The sequence below is a fragment of the Hypanus sabinus genome, chromosome 8 (genome assembly GCF_030144855.1).
Source record: "Hypanus sabinus isolate sHypSab1 chromosome 8, sHypSab1.hap1, whole genome shotgun sequence".
Taxonomy (NCBI): Eukaryota; Metazoa; Chordata; class Chondrichthyes; order Myliobatiformes; family Dasyatidae; genus Hypanus; species Hypanus sabinus.
This window is the reverse complement of record NC_082713.1, coordinates 114459814-114483477: the sequence shown is the minus strand read 5'-3', so window position 1 is coordinate 114483477 and position 23664 is coordinate 114459814. Positions and strand designations below refer to the sequence as shown.

At 42.4% G+C, this 23664-nt stretch overlaps 1 protein-coding gene across 1 annotated transcript in view; it reads left to right on the top strand.

The window, feature by feature from the left end:
* LOC132397653 (epiphycan-like) overlaps nucleotides 1-23664 on the top strand; it is a 248207-nt gene that overhangs the window by 194 nt on the left and 224349 nt on the right. The window contains 2 exon segments of the mRNA XM_059976420.1: nucleotides 248-363; nucleotides 1507-1722. Coding sequence (XP_059832403.1) covers nucleotides 248-363; nucleotides 1507-1722 — 332 coding nt within the window.

Below are 23664 nucleotides of genomic sequence, written 5' to 3'. Positions count from 1 at the left end.
ACTGCCAATCAACACAAGAGATTCTGCAGATGCTGAAAATCCAGAGCAATACACATAAAATGCTGGGTCAGACGGTATCTATGGAGGGGAATATTTTGGGAAGAGACCCACTGCTGTTTATTCCTGACTTGCAGTATTTTGTGTGTGTTACTCTAGGAAACCTTTTATTAGCACAGAAAGCAATCCATTTGAAAACCTCGGGGTGGTGTGTACTCTTTTTTTCACTCTGAGATACATGCAGAGGTAGTGTTAGGTTACAAGAAAGTAAACACTTTGTCCCAAGGTGCTCTCAGTAGCAGCAGTAGCAACGCACACAGCAGATAAAGCCAGCTTCACTCCTTTCAAGGGCAGCCCCTGGCTCACGTAAATGTAACTTTTTCTTATGGTCCTGAATATCAGTCTACAGCTTGCCAGCAGACCTTTTCAGAGGATACCAACTGAAAGGTGAGTTTTGGGCTTTTGGTTGACTAACAGAATCGAAGTGTGTTCACGTTTTTATGGAATAAAAATACAGATCTACCTATAAAATGCTGAAGAGTCAACTGCCAATTTTATTAGAGTTCTTCATCGAGAGTGATAATGTGACAAAGGTTCATTGGTAATCAGACTTTTGTATGGCAGACTCAATGCTGATAGAAGGCATGACGATTCAAGCTTTCAATTTTTGCAGTGTATGAAAATCTTTTTGCTGAATTCTATACTGTGAACAAGGGGAAGCACAAAGAGAAACCTGTTTTGCCGTTAGAGCTTACAGGGAGAGTGGCAAGAGATTCACTCAGCCAAGTAAAATAGGACTCAGATAGTGAGCAGCATTCAAAATCAGGCTGTATCTGTAACTTCAAATTATCGCAATACTTAGCTTGCAAGTCCCATTCTGGGAATTAAATCCAGTCGAAAAAGTTACAAGTTTGAGATGGTCCATTTCTTGTATTTTTAAGGAAAAATTCTCTTTCTGAAACTGAAGTTAGGATAGTGTGTTCAAAACTTTCAGTCTATTTGCAGACCCTCAGCCACTGGTTAATAAGGGTCACAAAGCCGCACTGTAATAAGCCAGCCTCAATATTTTATAGTTTGGCTGCATGGTTTATGCGAAAGCGACTGTAAAAGGAAACCAGTGTGAAGCCCATGGGTTTCACTGCAGTCCTCAGCTCCCAAAGGAATTTCATGTAGGCATGATTAGTGGAACTCCATACACAGGTCTGCTTTCATATAGAGAATCCTGTCTGTAAGTAAAACCAATCTCCAGTCTCCAGTAGCTGAAATTATAATTTCATGTGTATATTCACAAGAATGTATCATTTGATGTAGCTTGCTTGAAGAAGTTAATTGTATGGTTATAATTCCTTTATAATTGCAAGGAATGTCTACTTTATTAATTATTAAAAGATGATAATCCAGTGGGCCTAAGAATTCCCACAGGATATACAAGCAAACTCATTGGATGTTAAGGTTAAAAAGAACACTTCTTTTTAACGAAGTCTTAACAGTACAAATTATTTCTTCAAGAACTCAAGAATGAAGACCTCGTCTTACAAAGTACTGGTGGGACTTCTACTCCTGGAAGCAGTTCTTGCTGCACCTGCCGGGAATGAGAAGAGAAGAAAGGAGATGAATCAAATACAATTATTACCTGATGATCACATTGAAGATCTTGACTATGTGAATCAGGAAGCAAGCATCATATATGACTATGAAGAAAGCCAGATCATTGGAGAACCAGAGGTAATGCTTTTAGTTATCCCATTGACGGATATTTAAAAATACTTTGAGCCTTCTTCAGTTTTAATCAGAATGTATATTTCAATAAGATCCTTTTTCATGCGTTTCTAATAAATCTAATTCCTCTTGATGTGATTACTTTCAATTGCTAGTAATATTTTATGAATTGCCCTGTGATGAACTGTTTATAATCTTGGCTTTAGTTCCATTCATATTAATGAACATCCCTACCAGCAGGTAAAGCTATGGGGAATGCATGGAAAAAGCAATTCCAGGCATCAGGCAATATCTGGGAAGTTTCCCTGAATTGACTCTGTCCAGTGGCGTAGAAGAGCTGATCACAAACTGGCAGCATATTGTTTAAACATCAATGTATGTTTTTTGACAGTCAGTGAGACCTTGCTTCGTGTCTATGCGTTGGCGAAGCATTTTAACCTTGGCCTTAATTCCAGTATGTATGCCTTAAAGAAGAACCTGACGCATAGTTCCAAGTGCTCGTTTTAACAGGGTGTATTCGGCTTTGCAAGTGCATCTTGAAGTCACGTTTTAAAACCTCAGCGTAGGTGCAAATAATGATTTTCTCTTCCATTCACAATGAAGTAATAGTTTTTTAATGTCACAGAAGTAGCCAAAGGGTGCCATATCCATGGAACTCTTTATCCAGAAGGTGGGAAATCTGTGGAATTCGTTGCCACAGACGGCCGTGGAGACCAAGTCAAGGGTATATTTAAAGTGGAGGCTGATAGGTTTTCGCTTAGTGAGGGCAACAAAGGTTACAGAGAGAAGGCAGGAGAACGGGGCTGAGAGGGATAGTGACTCAGCCATGGTGGAATGAAGGAGCTGACTCTTTGGGCCCAACGGCATGATTTTGCTTTTATGTCTGATGGTCTAGGTACTAACTCATAGCCAAATCCAATATTGCTTAATTGATGAAGAGAATTGAAATAAATATAATTGCCATGAAGATTATTTTAGATCACTGATATCTATTTTCATCTTTCCCAAGAAGTTGACAACACATTCAACTACACTTGTGCTCAGTTGCCTTATGAAGTAATCTGAACCTCGACTTCAGCAGTTAGGTACCTGAATGTCGTGTCAACAAACCGCCCAAATGGTATTAATGAACTAAAGGTGGTGGAGTTCAAATCACAACCCACTTACACTGAACACACTGCAAAGAGCCACCAGCTTCTGCTCCTCATAATAACACTAAGTTCAGCTCAGCCCAGATTCCCTCCACTTCAAATGAGGCTACAGATCAGCAGGACTTCTTTAGAAAATAGAGCAATAGACAGGTGCATGCATGAGATGGTTGATTGAAAATTTATAAATTGTAGTTTGTAAACTTCTTGAAATAGAGGAACCAATACTCGGGGCTTCTAAATTAGTACTCTTCTGTACAAATCAGTGTGACTGCAGAGTGTAACTGAAACATAATTAAACACTACAAACTTGTGCAATAATATTTACAATGACTACACCTCTGCGAATAAGTATTTTAAACTCACTTATGCATCAAAGTCCAAATGACAATAATTGAAATTAAACTAGTTTGCAAGATCTATTTGATCACAAATAAAACATAATGATACTGATAATGTTACAATTCAGTCAGCAGAACAGGTCACTGATTACAGACTACCATCACTGCAGGACTTCTATGTGTCCAAGACAAAGAAACAGGCAGGAAAAATCATTGTGGACACTACCCACCCAGCAAATTGCCTTTACCAAAAGCTCCCTTATGGATAGCGCTATGGGACTATTTAAACACAAACTTTGTGCTAATCTTAAAAGTTTCGTCCCCAATCTGATCACCCAATCCAGCTAGCCCCCCACCACAACCCCCTCTATTACCCCTGTCACTACACTATAAACACTTTAAAACACATTTTTAATAATGCTGTTTACATTGTAAATACAAGTTGGTATTTATCTATTGATGCACACTTTATTCCATAACTGCACTTTAACCTCTAAATTATATAATTCTTTGTAATTGTTGAATGTTGCTTCCTTTTTGGTATGTGTCACGCCAACACGCCACAGAAAGTTCCTAATACATGGGGTGAATGAAGATGAGGTATAATACATTCAGGATGAGTTGTAAATCTAATGTAGGTAATTACAAATCTCAAGAATCCTGACTCAGCACATGAAACTCCAAAGCATCTGATTGCATCACTTTTATGATATATAAATAAATCTCGTTGGAAGAACCTCAACAAGAGAGAAATGGAATTCAGGAATACAAGTAGGGTTAGAAATTATCTGAGGTAATCGAGTGAAATAAAAAACCTCAAGAATAGAGGATTATTCCTAGGAATAACCAACTCCTTCCAGATGATGCCAGAATTGAACTCTGATCTCTGACGACACAAGCAGTAACAGTGTCGTGCTAACTGCAAACTACCATGGCGCCAGAGCTTGCTGCTGTTCAGATTAAACTGCATTTGAATGTATCATTGCATTTAAAGTATTTGCAAATGTCCTGGATTCAAGAAAAACTCAATAATTAACTTGTCTTTTTCTTAGATATGTTTTTGCTTAGATATGTTGTCATTGGTTTTCATGAAATTTTGGAAATTAAATACACACCTCGTACACACAAGGGATTCTGCAGATGCTGGAAACCTTGAGCAACACACACAAAGCAATTCAGCCGGTCAGGCAGTGTCTATGAAGAGGGATAGGCAGTCAACATTTCAAGCCAAAGTGCGTTAAGTTTTACAGGGATTAATGTGTGTTTGAGTTACTGAACTCAGGAACTCAAATACACACTAATCCCTGTAAAACTTAACGCACTTTCACTCCTGAGATAGATAGCCAAAGATCTTCAAACTGTTACGGATAGTAAGGTCAGCGTCCATTTCCCACTGCATTTGGGAATATTTCATTGGCATTTCAGTTATACTTTGTAAAATGTTGAATAACTAAATATTTAATGATATTTAGTCATAATGTATTAACCAATTTCTTACTAGATTATTTACACAGATGGACAGACAATCCCTCAAATATAAGCAGATCTAATCCTAAATTCTGCCCATGCGGAGTTTGTTCTGGTTAATGTCAACAATGTGGCAGGAAGTGATAAACCAGGAAAAGATAAATCACTGGGACTCAAAGATAATATTGGCTAAAAAATGACTATGGACTTTTACTTCTCTAGCCAATATGTTACATAATTGATTTCCAAATTTCATGAAAACCAATGACAACATGTCTAAGCACACACATCATAGAAAGAAGAAGACAAGTTCATTATTGAGTTTTTCGTGACTCCAGGACATTTGCAAATACTTTAAATGCAATGATACATTCAGATGCAGTTTAATCTGAACAGCAGCAAGCTCTGGAGCCATGGTAGTTTGCAGTTAGCACGACACTGTTACTGCTTGTGTCGTCAGAGATCGGAGTTCAATTTCTGCATCATCTGGAAGGAGTTTCCTCATCATGAACACATGAGTTTCCTCTGAGTGCTTCAGTTTCCTTCCACATTTCAAAGACATACCAGTTAGTAGGTTAATTGATCATTGTAAGCTGAACTGTGATCAGGCAAGGGTTAAATAGGTGGGTTGATGGGCAGAGTGGCATATTGAGCCAGAAAGGGTGGTTCTTCAGTGTATCTAAATAAATAAATCATAATCAATAATCTGTTCTGGTGGTATTAGAGACAGTATTGGAGCACTACAGAACAGCAACAGGCCTTTCAGACCATCTAGTCTGTGCTGATCTGTTATTCTTCATAGTCCCATCATCCCTCACCTGGACCACAGTCATCCATACCCCTCCCACCCAGGTACTTGTCCAAAATTCTCTTAAATGTTGAAATCCAACCCATATCCACCGCTTCCCCGGGAGCTCGTTCCACACTCATGCCATCCTCAAAGTGAAGAATGCCCCTTCAGATGCCCCTTAAATATTTCACCTTTCACCCTTAACCCATGGGCTCTAGTTCTAGTAAAAATGTTGTTCACCGTTGTCAAATCTTCCACCATTCTCCTTCTCATGATTCATCTTCATTCTGAATATTGACTGACAGATACAAAAAAACGCACAAAACGACGAACAAAATGCATCAGGCACATCGAACACCAAATCCCTCCTCCGCACAAAAAATGAACAAAACAGATCAGGTACATCGACCCCCTCCCCCGAACCTCCTCCCACACAAAAAATGAACAAAACAGATCAGGTACATAGACCCCCCCCGAACCTCCTCCCACACAAAAAATGAACAAAACAAATCAGGTACATCGACCCCCCCCCCGAACCTCCTCCCACACAAAAAATGAACAAAACAAATCAGGTACATCGACCCCCCCGAACCTCCTCCCACACAAAAATGAACAAAACAGATCAGGTACATCGACCCCCCCCCCAAACCTCCTCCCACACAAAAAATGAACAAAACAAATCAGGTACATCGACCCCCCCGAACCTCCTCCCACACAAAAAATGAACAAAACAAATCAGGTACATCCCCCCCCCCCAAACCTCCTCCCACACAAAAAATGAACAAAACAGATCAGGTACATCGACCCCCCCCCCCCCAGAACCTCCTCCTGCACAATAAATGAACAAAACAGATCAGGTACATCGACCCCCCCCCCATCCTCCTCCTGCACAAAAAATGAACAAAACAGATCAGGTACATCGACCCCCCCCCCGAACCTCCTCCCACACAATAAATGAACAAAACAGATCAGGTACATCGACCCCCCCCCGAAACTCCTCCCACACAAAAAATGAACAAAACAGATCAGGTACATCGACCCCCCCGAACCTCCTCCCACACAAAAAATGAACAAAACAGATCAGGTACATCGACCCCCCCGAACCTCCTCCCACACAAAAAATGAACAAAACAGATCAGGTACATCGACCCCCCTGAACCTCCTCCCACACAAAAAATGAACAAAACAGATCAGGTACATCGACCCCCCCGAACCTCCTCCCACACAAAAAATGAACAAAACAGATCAGGTACATCGACCCCCCCCCCCCGAACCTCCTCCCACACAATAAATGAACAAAACAGATCAGGTACATCGACCCCCCCCCCAAAACTCCTCCCACACAAAAAATGAACAAAACAGATCAGGTACATCCCCCCCCCAAACCTCCTCCCACACAAAAAATGAACAAAACAGATCAGGTACATCGACCCCCCCCCGAACCTCCTCCCACACAAAAAATGAACAAAACAGATCAGGTACATCGACCCCCCTCCCCAAACCTCCTCCCACACAAAAAATGAACAAAACAGATCAGGTACATCGACCCCCCCGAACCTCCTCCCGCACAAAAAATGAACAAAACAGATCAGGTACATCGACCCCCCCCGAACCTCCTCCCACACAAAAAATGAACAAAACAGATCAGGTACATCGACCCCCCCGAACCTCCTCCCACACAAAAAATGAACAAAACAGATCAGGTACATCGACCCCCCCCCCAAACCTCCTCCCACACAAAAAATAAACAAAACAAATCAGGTACATCGACCCCCCCGATCCTCCTCCCACACAAAAAATGAACAAAACAGATCAGGTACATCGACCCCCCCCCCAGAACCTCCTCCTGCACAATAAATGAACAAAACAGATCAGGTACATCGACCCCCCCCCCGAACACAAAAAATGAACAAAACAGATCAGGTACATCGACCCCCCCCCATCCTCCTCCTGCACAAAAAATGAACAAAACAGATCAGGTACATCGACCCCCCCCCCGAACCTCCTCCCACACAATAAATGAACAAAATAGATCAGGTACATCGACCCCCCCCCCCCCGATCCTCCTCCCACACAAAAAATGAACAAAATAGATCAGGTACATCGACCCCCCCCCCAGAACCTCCTCCCACACAAAAAATGAACAAAACAGATCAGGTACATCGACCCCCCCCCCCGAAACTCCTCCCGCACAAAAAATGAACAAAACAGATCAGGTACATCGACCCCCCCCCCCCCCGATCCTCCTCCCACACAAAAAATGAACAAAATAGATCAGGTACATCGACCCCCCCCCCAGAACCTCCTCCCACACAAAAAATGAACAAAACAGATCAGGTACATCGACCCCCCCCCCCCCCGAACCTCCTCCCACACAAAAAATGAACAAAACAGATCAGGTACATCGACCCCCCCCCCCCCCATCCTCCTCCTGCACAAAAAATGAACAAAATAGATCAGGTACATCGACCCCCCCCCCAGAACCTCCTCCCACACAAAAAATGAACAAAACAGATCAGGTACATCGACCCCCCCCCCCCCCCCGAACCTCCTCCCACACAAAAAATGAACAAAACAGATCAGGTACATCGACCCCCCCCCCCCCGAACCTCCTCCCACACAATAAATGAACAAAACAGATCAGGTACATCGACCCCCCCCCGAAACTCCTCCCACACAAAAAATGAACAAAACAGATCAGGTACATCGACCCCCCCGAACCTCCTCCCACACAAAAAATGAACAAAACAGATCAGGTACATCGACCCCCCCGAACCTCCTCCCACACAAAAAATGAACAAAACAGATCAGGTACATCGACCCCCCCCCCCCGAACCTCCTCCCACACAATAAATGAACAAAACAGATCAGGTACATCGACCCCCCCCCCAAAACTCCTCCCACACAAAAAATGAACAAAACAGATCAGGTACATCCCCCCCCCCAAACCTCCTCCCACACAAAAAATGAACAAAACAGATCAGGTACATCGACCCCCCCCCGAACCTCCTCCCACACAAAAAATGAACAAAACAGATCAGGTACATCGACCCCCCTCCCCAAACCTCCTCCCACACAAAAAATGAACAAAACAGATCAGGTACATCGACCCCCCCGAACCTCCTCCCGCACAAAAAATGAACAAAACAGATCAGGTACATCGACCCCCCCGAACCTCCTCCCACACAAAAAATGAACAAAACAGATCAGGTACATCGACCCCCCCGAACCTCCTCCCACACAAAAAATGAACAAAACAGATCAGGTACATCGACCCCCCCCCCAAACCTCCTCCCACACAAAAAATAAACAAAACAAATCAGGTACATCGACCCCCCCGATCCTCCTCCCACACAAAAAATGAACAAAACAGATCAGGTACATCGACCCCCCCCCCCAGAACCTCCTCCTGCACAATAAATGAACAAAACAGATCAGGTACATCGACCCCCCCCCCGAACACAAAAAATGAACAAAACAGATCAGGTACATCGACCCCCCCCCATCCTCCTCCTGCACAAAAAATGAACAAAACAGATCAGGTACATCGACCCCCCCCCCGAACCTCCTCCCACACAATAAATGAACAAAATAGATCAGGTACATCGACCCCCCCCCCCCCGATCCTCCTCCCACACAAAAAATGAACAAAATAGATCAGGTACATCGACCCCCCCCCCAGAACCTCCTCCCACACAAAAAATGAACAAAACAGATCAGGTACATCGACCCCCCCCCCCGAAACTCCTCCCGCACAAAAAATGAACAAAACAGATCAGGTACATCGACCCCCCCCCCCCCCGATCCTCCTCCCACACAAAAAATGAACAAAATAGATCAGGTACATCGACCCCCCCCCCAGAACCTCCTCCCACACAAAAAATGAACAAAACAGATCAGGTACATCGACCCCCCCCCCCCCCGAACCTCCTCCCACACAAAAAATGAACAAAACAGATCAGGTACATCGACCCCCCCCCCCCCATCCTCCTCCTGCACAAAAAATGAACAAAATAGATCAGGTACATCGACCCCCCCCCCAGAACCTCCTCCCACACAAAAAATGAACAAAACAGATCAGGTACATCGACCCCCCCCCCCCCCCGAACCTCCTCCCACACAAAAAATGAACAAAACAGATCAGGTACATCGACCCCCCCCCCCCCCCATCCTCCTCCTGCACAAAAAATGAACAAAATAGATCAGGTACATCGACCCCCCCCCCCCCCATCCTCCTCCTGCACAAAAAATGAACAAAATAGATCAGGTACATCGACACCCCCCACCCCCCCCCCCCCGAACCTCCTCCCAGTACAAATCTTGAACTGAGCTCTTGAAGAATCCACTTAAGCGTTCAGCACTCCCTCTTCTGCATCACAACGTTAACATGAACTTTGTACTCATGCTTCTCTGCTGGGACTTGTAACTCCTGGCCACAGGTATGAGCACTGTCCTGAGCAATCACTTATTCATTCACCTTATCAAATGAATAAGCAAACCTCAGGTACAGAAACCTTAATGTGAGCTCTCCTCATTTCCGAGTGTGCAATAAATTCAATATAAAGAACGACCAAACAAAGGTGTCCAAATTCAACAATACATCCCAGATTTCTTTCTGTGCTACTGTACTGCCTGTGTTAATTCTCTGCCTCTGCACTGCTGCTCAACATATTTTGCTTAAACGGATTACCAGCACCATTGCAATAGCACAAGCAGCATCTTGAGATTCGAGATTCAAAATTGTTTCATGCCATTTCCAAACACAAGTGTAACAGAGAATAAAGTAATTGCTACTCTGGATCCAATGCAGAATATAAAAACCACACTAAGATAAGGAACAAAATAATTCAAAAAAGCACAATAAATATAAATAGATAATAGAAATAGCTTATAGATTGATCATATGTACATAAAGTGATGCTAGACACAAAAATTCATCTTGTTTTTAAAAGGTACAGATTAGCATTTCACTGAAGAAACAAAATTAATTAAAGTTTAACACTAAAGCAACATAAAATTATAAACAACATAAAATAATAAAATTATCCAGAGTAACACAAAGTAATAACTCGGACTCTTTACTCCTGTCCTTGGATGCCACCTGACCTGTTGAGTTCCTTCAGCATTTTGTGTGTGTTACTACATAAAATCCTTACTTACTTTTGTAAAGTATTCAGGAATGAATATGCTTTACTCCTTGCTTGATAACTGGTTCTTCAATGAATATATATTAATAATTCAATGGCTTTTCTTGACAAATATTCACATTCATCATGCTCTACCACTGACAAGACCTTATATTCCAGATTCCAGTCTCAAACTGACCTAACAGATGACACACAGAACTAAACAACTGAGTTCATTAACATGTCACTCCTCCCACACACGCTAAATGTTCCTCAAAATTATTGGTAAACTAATTTTTTTAAATCAGTATTTTTTTTTAAATTACCAATTGCACAAATTATTGAGAGGCAGGTTGTTCTTCACAAACAAAGAATCTTAAGTGCTGGTGGCATGTTATTTAAGATAACACTGTCATGTTGGCAGTGATTGACACAACTTGGATTTTCCCATATAAACTACTGTCCTTCAATTAAGGACAATTGTTACAATCAGTTATAGTGATTATACCCCTTGTAGTGGATCAAGTTGCTGAAATTAAATCATTAACTGGAAAAATGTTATTAGTGAACATGGAAGAATTTTGGAAAGATTTTGAGGCTTGGGGGGGGGGGGTCATGGTGCATGGCAGGTAACTCGATGCTTTTACAGTGCCAGCAGCCTGGGTTTAACCCTGCCCCAGCCTGTACAGAATGTTCTCCTTGTGATCGTCTGGTTTCTTCCACTGCACCAGCTTTCTCCCACAGTCCAAAGGTGTACGGGGTGGTCACATGGGTGTGACCAGGCTGCGTGGGCTCATTTCTAAATAAACAAAACTCACGTTATATGGTTATGTACTCAATGGCCACGTTATTACACACCTCCTATACCTAATGAAATGGCTACTGAGTGCACACATGGGCTTCTGTTGCTGCAGCTCATCCACTTCAAGGCTTGACCAGCTCCTTGTTTGAAGATGCTCTCCTGCACACCAATTTTGCAACATGTGGTTATTTGAGTTACTGTTGCCTTCCTGTCAGCTTGAACCGGTCTGGCCATTCTCCTCTGACCTCTCTCATTAACAAGGTGTTTTTGCCGTACGCTGGATGTTTCTTGTTTTTTGTAAACTCGAGAGATTGTCATGCATGAAAATCCCAGGAGGTCAGAAGTTTCTGAGATACTCAAATCACCCCGTCTGGCACCAACGATCATTCCATGGTCAAAGTCAGGTAGGTCACATTTCTTCCCCATTCTGATGAACAACAACTGAACCTCTTGACCAAGTCGGCATGCTTTTATGCTGTCATGTGATTGGCTGATTAGATATTTGCATGAAGAGCAGGTGCACAGGCTCACCTAATGAAGAAGCCCCTGAGTTTACACTGCAGGAATTAAGAGACATGAGGTTACCGTAGGGAAAATAACTGTGATCTTACTGAATGGTGTAGCAACAGAAATGCCAAATGGTCTGCTCTTCATCCAGTTTCATCTTCACACTCTCATTTCTGTGTCAGAAGGTCAAGAGCTCCACTGCAGAGATTAAATGAAAATAAAATTGATGAATATTTAAGTAAAGTCATGAAAAGTTATTTTGAAATGTGTGAAAGTCCTCAAGGGAAGAACCTACAGCCGGAATGAAGCATTCTAAAACTAAAAGAAATTAACTGAGCAGAAATATCTCTCTCATTTTTGCTAACACTGGGGGTGGGGGTGGGCATGGTTTTAAGATGATTGGAAACGGAATAGGTGTTTGTCGGGGTGAGATTTTTACGCAGAGAATGGTACACCCTTGCCGGGGTGGTGCTAGAGGCTGATACATTAGGGACATTTAAGAGACACTTAGATAAACACATGGATGAAAGATAAATGAAGGCCTATAGGGGAGGGAATGGTTAGATTGATCAGAGTAGGTTCTGTGGTGGACAGAACATTACAGGTTGGGTGGGGTGAAGCCGTACTGTGTTCTATTTTCTATGTAGAAGAATCACCATACAAACCACCCTCATAGAGTAGCAATATAACAACGCTAATGCTATAGATTTACAATTTTAAGAAACCCACATCAGATTCTTAGCTCTAATGCATCATGAAGTTTGGTTCCTGTCCAAATATCCAATGCAAACCAAATATTGTTTTATTAATGTTTTATATATGTATTAAAATACCTTGATTTCCCAGACTAGCATTATCCAGAGTAAAAGCAGCATGTATCTATGTCTGTCAAAAAATAATGACATAGAAGGAAGTCACTTAGACCAGCTTGGTTCAAATGGGACAAAGAATGGGTCAAAGAATGATTCTAGACCCATAATCTTTTGGGTCTTGCACTTCAATTCACTTCCAAGAATGCCTCCATCACCCTTTCAGCCATTAATATCTCACCCACCAATGTCTGGGTGAAAATCAAGTCAAGTTTATTGTCATTTTGACCATAAATCTGCTGGTACAGTACACAGTAAAAAATGAAACACCATTTCTCCAGGACCCTTGTGCTACATGAAACACAAAACTACACTAGACCATGTGAGACAGCACAAGGCTACAGTAGACTACATAAAACAACACAAAAACTACACTAGACTACAGACCTGCACAGGACTACATAAAGTGCACAGAACAGTGCAAGACAGTACAATAATTAATAAACAAGACAATAGGCACAGTAGAGGACAAGTTACAGTATGACAATAAATGATGTAGATGTCAGTCTAGACTCCGAGTATTGAGGAGTCTGATGGCTTGGGGGAAGAAACTTGCACAGTCTGGTTGTGAGAGTCTGAATGCTTCGTACCTTTTGCCAGATGGCAGGAGGGAGAAGAGTTTGTATGAGGCGTGCGAGGGGTCCTTCATAATGCTGTTAGCTTTGCGGGTGCAGCGTGTAGTGTAAATGTCTGCAAATCCTCTCCTTGACTCTAATCCTTTTATCAATCACTTTAAAGTTTACGTTCCTTCAATATTGACAACATGGGATTCTTTCCAAATAACCTAATACTATTTTTTGTACTGTTTGGGGAATGAGTAGAGAGTCAAAGTGCCAGCAGAAAGGGAGGCCACACCTCTGGAAGGTAATGTCACAGAATCACTTTACCACGATACAACATATGATCTGGTTTCTCCCTTCCTTTCCAGTCCTGATGAAGGGTCTCCACCTGAGACTTTGACTGTTTATTTCCCTGCACAGATGCTGCCTGACCTGCTGATTTCCTCCAGCACTTTATGTGTGTTACTTTTCCAGGAAGCTAGCTGATATCCAGCATAAAGAAGTTGGCTATCTCCCTTAACACTTTCAATCCAGACGAAGGGTCTCAACCCACAGCTTTGACCCTACGTTTCCCACAACAGTTGCTGACTGATCTGCTTAGTTGCTATGATATTTAGCTGTTTCACTCCAGATTCCTGCATCTGCAGTCCACTGTGTTTCCTCATTTCAGGTTTTTCTGTATGCATTATTAGAAACAACCTTCATGCTTTTGATGAAGAGCTTGGGGGTTTGAATTCCATACTTTGAGCACAACAAGCTGAAATGCCTCTCCAACTGAATTGTTCAAAAAGCATTTTGTCAGGTAATGCTCGGCAAGCACATCAGATAAATTTCTTTTCTCCTCCCTCAAATCCTGCAACATTATTTTGAGGTATCCCTGTCTTAACTTGCAAGTCATCTTGAACCAGAGGGGATAACTTAACTCAACATCACTTGCCCCTCACTGAAACATTCCCACAACCAAAGGTTTCTTTCAAAGACTCTTCATCTCATGTTCTCATTATTGCTACTTATTTATATTTGCATTTGCAGTTTGTTGTCTTCTGCACTCTGGACGCCCTAGTTGTATAGTCTTTCATTGATCTGTTACAGTTACTATTCTATAGATTTGTTGAGTAATAGTAGGCAGCCGTCGATCCCGGGGGTCACGGGTTTGCGCCTCTGGTGGACCGTGTCCTCTCCAGGACGCAAGCCTGGGCAGGAAGATTTGAAGAACCGGCTGTTGCCCATGCAGTGGGCTCCCCCTCACCATGTCATCGATGTAGTCTAAGGAAAGGGCAAGTGTTGATACAGTTTGGCACCAGTGTCGTCGCAGAGGTTGCCAGAGTGAAGTTGTAAACAACTTCAAACTGCCCTAGGATCCACAGCTCCGATTTCTTCCTCAGGGTTTACTCCTGAAGCCTTTCCCGTGGGTGGGAATGGCCACCAGGCAGCAGAGTTTTAAAATCAGAGTTTTCCTTCTCCTATGTGAGCTGCTGTCCAAGGCTGATGAGCCCCACATGCCCAAAATTTTGTTGAGTATCCCGCAAGAAAATGAACCTCAGGGTTGTCTCTAGTGACATACTGTACATGTGCTTTGATAATGAAATTTACCTTGAACTTTGAAAAGACAGAGTCAGCTAAGCAAATTAAAACATTCGCTCTCAAGTTGGAGGAGCAACCTCCAACCTAATGGCATGAAAGCAGTCATTTCTTCTCCCTTCCCTTCTCTCTTCTTCATTTTCCCACTCTGGCTCCCCTCTTACATCTTCTCTTCTCTTCACCTGCTTATCACCACCCCCTGGTGCCCCTTCTTCCTCACTTTTTCCCAGAATTCCCTCTTCTCCACCCCTTCACCTTTCCCATCTATCACCTCTCAGCTCCTTACTTCATCTCCTCTCACCCACTTGGTATTAACTATCACCTCGAAGGGTTTTGGCCAAAAGCAATGACTGTTTATTCATTTCTATAGATGCTGTCTGACCTGCTGAGTTCCTCCAGCATTTTGTGTGTGTTACTCTCGATTTCCTGCATCTGCAGAATCTTTTGTGTTTATTATCTGGTCTTAATCTTTTGTGATGACTTGCTATGGGGAGTTTGGCTGGCATTTTATAACAAATTGAGGTTATGAAAAGTGGTGTGCAAGTACAAGCATATATATAATTGGGGACTACTTTGACAGATGACGCTCAGATCCACATGTGGGCATTCAACCCCCAACATAGGATCAACAGGACACAAACAAGGGAAGTTTGTAGATGCTGGAAATCTGAGCAACACACACAAAGTGCTGGAGGAACTCAGCAGGCCAGGAAGCATCTATGGAAAAGAGTACAGTCAACGTTTCGAGCCAAGACCCTTCAGCAGTCCTGAAACATCAACTGTTTACTTTTTTCCACAGATGCTGGCTGACCTGCTGAGTTCCTCCAGCATTCTGTGCACGTTGCTGGGACCATCTGGACATTCCTTCAACAAAATAGTGCCGAGGTTGAAGTGATTGTATTCCCAGTGGCAGTCTTTGATTCCTAATCATCTGCTCCATCTTCTTCCAGCAGTTTTCTGAGACTGAATTAGGTTCTTCTCAACTTTGACTCACATTTGGTCCTGACATGAGCTTCTCTTCAATTACCATGGCCACCGATATCCATCCCATAATTTGTAATTGTTCATAAAGTGAGCAAAATTAGTGAGGTAGAGTTCACGGGTTCATTGTCTGTTTGGAAATCTGATGGTGGAGGGGGAAAAGCTGTTCCTAAAGTGTTGAGTGTGTGTCTTCAGGCTTCTGTACCTCCTCTCTGATGATAGTAACAAGAGGAGGGAATGATTGGGATCCTTAATGATGGATGTCAGCTTTTTGAGACATTGCCTTTTGTAGATATCCTCAATGCTGGGGAGGCTAGTGTCCGTGATGGAGTCGGCTGAGTTTAGCCTGATTACTGGCATTTTCCACATCAGAGAAGGACACCTTCATCCATTCAAAACAATCAACTGCCAAGGTGCAGAACCTTGGTCTTTAGCTGGCATCTTACTAGATGTAAGAGCGAACATGTGGAAGACCAAAGTCATTAAATACATCAAGTCTTCTTTATGATGATTTTTTATCATCAGAAGTCTATCGGCTTGAGGGTGAAATGCTTCAACTCCATTTCTGTATGCTTTGGGAAAGCTTCAGACTCTGGTGCTTGACTACACGGGTGAGTTGCTTAGGATGCTTCACATTCCTTTTGCTGTATGTGCGTGCCACATATGGTCATGTCATTGGGGCTCGAGGCCCCCCTTGCCTCTTGTCCATTCCTTCTGCACTTTGAGTTAAATTGGCCCAGGACATTATAGATTTTCAAGCAGGCATTGAAAATATCCTCAAAGCGTTTACAAAGAATGTTTATGGCAAAGGTTATGATGACTGGTTTCTGCACCAGCTAATTCTTGGGGCAGGAGACCCAAGAGTCTGTAGATGGTGGAAAATGCAGATCTTTGGGAACAGGGAAGGAATTGTCAATGCTTTTGGTGAACCCCACGATTCATTGATCAGATTGGGCTTTGTAATTACCGTTACAAAGTGCTATACCATCAACACAGTCAAATCCAAATGCTTTCTGAAAGGATGTTTTGTATGGAGATCACTTCGTTGCACCTCAGAAGCCACAGAAGAGAAAATACTTAATGAAAAAAGACACAATATAAAATAGGTTAAGCATGTGGAGAACATATATACTGCTCCTCTTAATATTATTTCCAACTTAAAAAATGCAAACTACAAATTGAATCGTACTGCCAGACCTTATTAGAATCCAATCATTGAGCTAATTCTGCCCCTACGTATTCTGATCTTACTATAAATTACTTGAATGTAGTAATGACTTTGACAAAGTCTATTTGCTCCAATACACTTTCCAACTAATGAAACTGCAATGTAGTGACTGTAAAACAAATTGGAAAGTGGCCAATATGACCTTAAAAGCAGCAGAACTTTAAATAAAACTTGAGTTAAAGCAAGTCTTGGCATGGTTATGATGGAACATTCAATTTGGTATTAAAATCCAAACTTCCTTTGCGGAAGGAAATCTGCCATCTTCGTTCATCACATCTGGCCTATATGTGACTGTAGACCACAAAGAGTTTGGCTTTCATTTGCTTTCTCAGTCCAAGGCAATAAAGCATGGGCAATTAATGCTGACATTGTTAGCAGTGTACACATTCAGTGAACAATTATATGTTAAAGAATTAGCTATAAGTAATTTGAAGGCAGGTATATTTACTTTAATGGATGGTTCTTTTATCAACTGTGCACAATATACTAATGAGATTTTTTAAAACAAAACCATTTTTGCTTAAACAAGTATGTTAAATGTCTATTCAGGGAGCAGTAAATAAATCACTAGAGGGCAAAACAACAGTAATTATTCTGAAAAGGATAGCAAGCTGACCAGGTAGAGCATTAATTTGCTGAAGGTACATTGTGAAAGTATTTGACTTACTTGGAGAAACAAAATCCCAGCAGTGATGGAAAAAGTAAATTGCTAAGTTGGGATGAGCAAGATCCAAAGAACCCTTAATTAATTTTTCATATTGTTTACATCCAGACACAGCTGCTCTCTTAACTCAAGGAAACTGGAGACAATCGTAAGTTAATCAAAGTTATTCAACATACAGGAAATCAGGCTTTGTCGATCAAAGAAGATTAATTTCAGCTTTGTGGGTGCTGGAATAATCATCTACAACTTCACCTTCATATAGTACATGTACACAAGCATGTCCTCCGCAGTAAATCCATTGGTTTAGTTCCTTCCCTACAAACAAGCAGCTGCCTGGCAATCTGGAATATATTTACTAGGTCCAGAAGACCACAAGACATAAAGGCAGAATCAGGCCATTCAGCCCATCCAGACTGACTTAGAAAATAGTCTTTATATACATGTGTGGTTCTATCATAATCTACAACACTTAACTAAAATATCAAGTCAAAAACAGCCAGCAGAATATTTTTTCAGGACATGTAAAGATATTGCTTTCTAATATGGTTGGATTTTGTGGCAAATCAGGACCATGTTACTTTAATGTACCATTGCACCCTTGGTATTGATCACTAAACTGATCATATTTTTCTCAAATGTTTTACGAATTATGAAGAGCATTATTCGTACATATATGATTGGGCATTTTCAGTGCCGATTTTTGCTGCAGTTTTGACTACCATTTCTACAAAATGAGAACCCATACACCAGAAACGTTAGTCTACAACCAGTCAGAATCGTCCAACACTGAACGAGACCATTCAGTTCATCACCCCGAGACCAGGTATTAAAAAGAGCTATTCATTTGTTCCCACTCACTTGCATTTACCAGATGCCCTTAAAAATATTTCCTTTTAAATGTATAAAAAACTGGAGACATGAGATCTGGGATCTAGAGCAACAAACAATCTTTGTCTTTGTTAATATCAGCTGTACCAGATGACTAAAGCTGAAAGTTCAGAGTAAATTTATTATCAAAGTACATATGTGTCACCATATACAACCCTGAGATTCATTTTCTGCAGGGATACTCAATAAATTAATGGAATAATAGCCTTAATAGATTCAATGACAGAATGCACCAATTTGGGTGTTTGACCAGTATGCAAAAGACACAACAGTGAAAATACAAAATTAAATAAATAATAATAATGAATAAATATTGAGACCACGAGATGAAAAGTTCCTGAAAGTGAGTCCATAGGTTGGGGGTATGTTTCAATGACAGGGCAAGTGAAGTTATCTCCTTTGGCTCAAGAGCCTGATAGCTGAGGGGTAGCAACTGTCCCTGAACTTGTTGGCATGAGTCCAGAGGCTCCTGGGGTCCTTGATGATGGACGCTGCTTTCCTGTGACAATGTTTCATGTTGATGTGCTCAGTGGTGGGAGGCCTTTACCCGTGATAGACTGGTCCATATCCATTACTTGCTGTAGGATTTTCCATTCAAGGGCATTGGTGTTTCCATACCAGGCTGTGATGCAGCCAATCAATATTCTCTCCACCACACACAACACACACAAAATACTGAAGGAACTCAGCAGGCCGGGCAGCATTGATGGGGAAAAAAAAATAGTCGATGTTTCGGGCCAAAACCCTTCGGCAGGACTAGAGGAAATTAGCTGACTGGTAGATTTAAAAGGTAGGAGAAGGGGAGAGAGGAACACAAGGTGACAGGTGAAACCTGGAGTGGGAGGAATGAAATAAAGAGCTGGGAAGTTGATTGGTGAGATGAGGTGAAAAAGGGAAAAGGGGGTGGGAAATGGAGAAGGAGTAGGGGGTGGGTTTGGACGCATTACCGGAAGTTTGAGAAATTGATGTTCATGCCATCAGGTTGGAGGCTACCCAAAAACAATATAACGTGTTGTTCCTCGAACCGAAGTGTGGCCTTAGCCCGACAGTGGAGGAGGATGTGGATGGACATATGGGAATTGAAAGTGGAATTAAAATGGGTGGCCACTGGGAGATCCCGCTTGTTCTGGCGGACATAGATGCTTGGTGAAACGGTCTTCCAATCTGCATCGGGTCGCACCAATATAAAGGAGTCCACACTGGGAGCACTGAACACAGTAAATGACCCCGACAGACTCACAGGTGAAGTGTCGCCTCACTGGAAGGACTGTTTGGGGCCGGAATGGTAGTGAGGAAGGAGGTGCAGTGACAGGTGTACCACTTGTTCCGCTTGCAAGGATAAGTGGCTGGAGGGAGATCAGTGGGGAGGGAGGATGGACAAGCCTGAAAGTCAGTGGCAGAAAGGAATTGTCAATTTTTTGGGTCTTTGTCAACATCAAAACCCGGTAGAATACTTCTCCTAACATGGAGAATCCACGCAAAATAAGCACTGTAATTCTCACCTACATTCAGAAGGTGTCCCACTTGGTGGCACAATAACATCAGCCCTGGACTCCGGAGCGAGGGTTCCCGAGTTCGAATCCAATTCAGGTTGAGCGTTGAGCTAGCAACTCAGCCTCGTAAAAACAAGAATAGCTTGCTACGTAAACACCGTCATGACGGTGCCCCGATAACTCCACTGCCAAGTTAAGGGTTATTCTTCTTCTTCTTCTACATTCAGAAGGCGGAGAAGAAAAGCACCTCACCGTTTAAGATGATGAAAGGGCGAAAAGGTATCATAGTGGCTAAAGACACCAGCAGTCAAGCTTCAATTTCAGCTGCTGTCTGTTATCGCCATGACCATGTGGTTTCTCCTGGGTGATCCAGTTTCCTTCCACGTTCTGAAGATGTATGAGTTAGGAAGGGCTGGAAAGTTGCTGGCACCGGAACCATGGAGACACTATGGCTGCTTTGACCCAGCACGTCCTCGGACTGTGTTGGTCTTTGATATAAAATTACGCAATTCATTGCATGCCTCGATATACGAGTGACGAATAAAGCTAATCTAACCTTTATCCATGTTTATCGCCAAACAGGTCAGATCTGTCTCTGAGGCTAGTCATTCTCCTGGATCAGACATATACCATACTTGGTAGGAAGATGTCACATGGTCTTCTGTTGTTCAGAAATTAAAACAAATACGCAGGGCTGGGACAAGAACTTTTCTATATTCTGCTCTCTGTTTTCCTCGTCCTTATGTATAGAATGATCTGCCTGGGGGGCTCTCAGAAAAAGCTTTTCACTATCTATCCCTTGGTGCAAGGGACAAGAAAGCAATACCAATATTGTTTCTCAGAATATTGTACACATGGTAGATGTACTCTCTAAAATATGGTTAGGTAAGGGAACCCAAAAAAATCAACATGACTGCTCTTCAGAGGAGTTGAGGACCTCATGTAACCCACATGAATGGGTGGGAAATGGAAAAAACTGCTAGAGAAATGCAGCACGTTAGGCAGCTTCAATGGGCAGTCATTATTTTGAGTTGAGATTCTTCAGCTAGACTTGTATGAGACAGTAAAGGGCAGAAGAGGGTTGGAAAAGAACGTGTAGAGGACTAGACTGGATCATCTTTTGAAATGATGAGATGGTTTAGGAGACAGTGGCCTGATGTCCACCAGCAGGGTCCTGGTCAAGAGATAGGTATGAGGAGATATCCTGGAGTTCCCCAATCACATTTGTTGAGGGCAAGTTACCTCTCCCATCTTGCTTCTGGCTGAATCCATCAGAAAGGAGATGGAGAGACAACAGCTATGGAGACACTCAAGTCAGAGCATACAATCACATAGAAACATAGAAAATAGGTACAGGAATAGGCCATTTGGCCCTTCGAGCCTGCACCGTCATTCAGTATGATCACGGCTGATCATCCAACTCAGAACCCTGTACCTGCACCTCCATACCCCCTGATCCCATTAGCCACGAGGGCCATATCTAACTTCCTCTTAAATATAGCCAATGAACCGGCCTCAACTGTTTCCTGTGGCAGAGAATTCCACAGATTCACCACTCTCTGTGTGAAGAAGTTTTTCCTCATCTCGGTCCTAGAAGGCTTCCCCATTATCCTTAAACTGTGACCCCCTCATTCTGGACTTCCCCAACATTGGAAATAATCTTCTTGCATCTAGCCTGTCCAATCCCTTTAGAATTTTATACGTTTCAACAAGATCCCCTCTCAATCTTCTAAATTCCAGTGAGTATAAGCCTAGTCGATCCAGTCTTTCTTCATATGAAAGTCCTGCCATCCCAGGAATCAATCTGGTGAACCTTCTCTGTACTCCCTCTATGGCAAGAATGTCTTTCCTCAGATTAGGGGACCAAAACTGCACACAATACTCGAGGTGCGGTCTCACCAAGGCCTTGTACAACTGCAGTAGAACCTCCCTGTTCCTGTACTCAAATCCTTTTGCTATGAATGCCAAAATACCATTTGCCTTTTTCACCACCTGCTGTACCTGCATGCCCACCTTCAATGGCTGGTGTATAATGATACCCAGGTCTCGTTGCATCTCCCCTTTTCCTAATTGGCCACCGTTCAGATAAGAAACTGTTCTCCTGTTCTTGCAACCAAAGTGGATAACCTCACATTTATCCACATTAAATTGCATCTGCCATGAATTTGCCCACTCACCTAACCTAACCAAGTCACACTGCATCTTTTTATCATCCTCCTCACAGCTAATACTGCTGCCCAGCTTCGTGTCATCTGTAAACTTGGAGATGCTGCAATTAATTCCCTCGTCTAAATCATTAATATATATTGTAAACAACTGGGATCCCAGCACTGAGCCTTGTGGTACCCCACTAGTCACTGCCTGCCATTCTGAAAAGGTCCCGTTTACTCCCACTCTTTGCTTCCTGTCTGCCAACCAATTCTCTATCCACCTCAATACCATACTCCCAAAACCGTGTGTTTTAAGTTTGCACACTAATCTCCTGTGTGGGACCTTGTCAAAAGCCTTTTGAAAATCTAAATATACCACATCCACTGGCTCTCCCCTATCCGCTCGACTAGTTACATCTTCAAAAAATTCTATAAGATTCGTCAGACATGATTTTCCTTTCACAAATCCACGCTGACTTTGTCCGATGATTTCACCTCTTTCAAAATGTGATGTTATCTCATCTTTGATAACTGACTCTAGCATTTTCCCTACCACGGATGTCAGACTAACCAGTCTGTAATTCCCCGGTTTCTCTCTCCCTCCATTTTTAAAAAGTGGGGTTACATTAGCCACCCTCCAATCCTCAGGAACTAATCCAGAATCTAAGGAGTTTTGTAAAATTATCAGTAATGCATCCACTATTTCTTGGGCTACTTCCTTAAGCACTCTGGGATGCAGACCATCTGGCCCTGGGGATTTATCTGCCTTTAATCCCTTCAATTTACCTAACACCACTTCCCTACTGACATGTATTTCCCTCAGTTCCTCCATCTCACTAGATCCTCAGTCCCTTACTATTTCCGGAAGATTATTTATGTCCTCCTTAGTGAAGACAGAACCAAAGTAGTTATTCAATTGGTCTGCCATGTCTTTGTTCCCTATGATCAATTCACCTGTTTCTGGCTGTAAAGGACCTACATTTGTCTTGACCAATCTTTTTCTTTTTACATATCTATAAAAGCTTTTACAGTCAGTTTTTATGTTCCCTGCCAGCTTTCTCTCATAATCTTTTTTCCCTTTCCTAATTAAGCCCTTTGTCCTCCTCTGCTGGTCTCTGAATTTCTCCCAGTCCTCAGGTGTGCTGCTTTTTTTTGCTAATTTATATGTTTCTTCTTTGGACTTGATGCTATCCCTAATTTCCCTTGTCAGCCACGGGTTCACTACCTTCCCTGGTTTATTCTTTTGCCAAACTGGGATGAACAATTGTAGTCCATCCATGCGATCTTTAAATGCTTGCCATTGCATATCCACTGTCAACCCTTTAAGTATCATTTGCCAGTCTATCTTAGCTA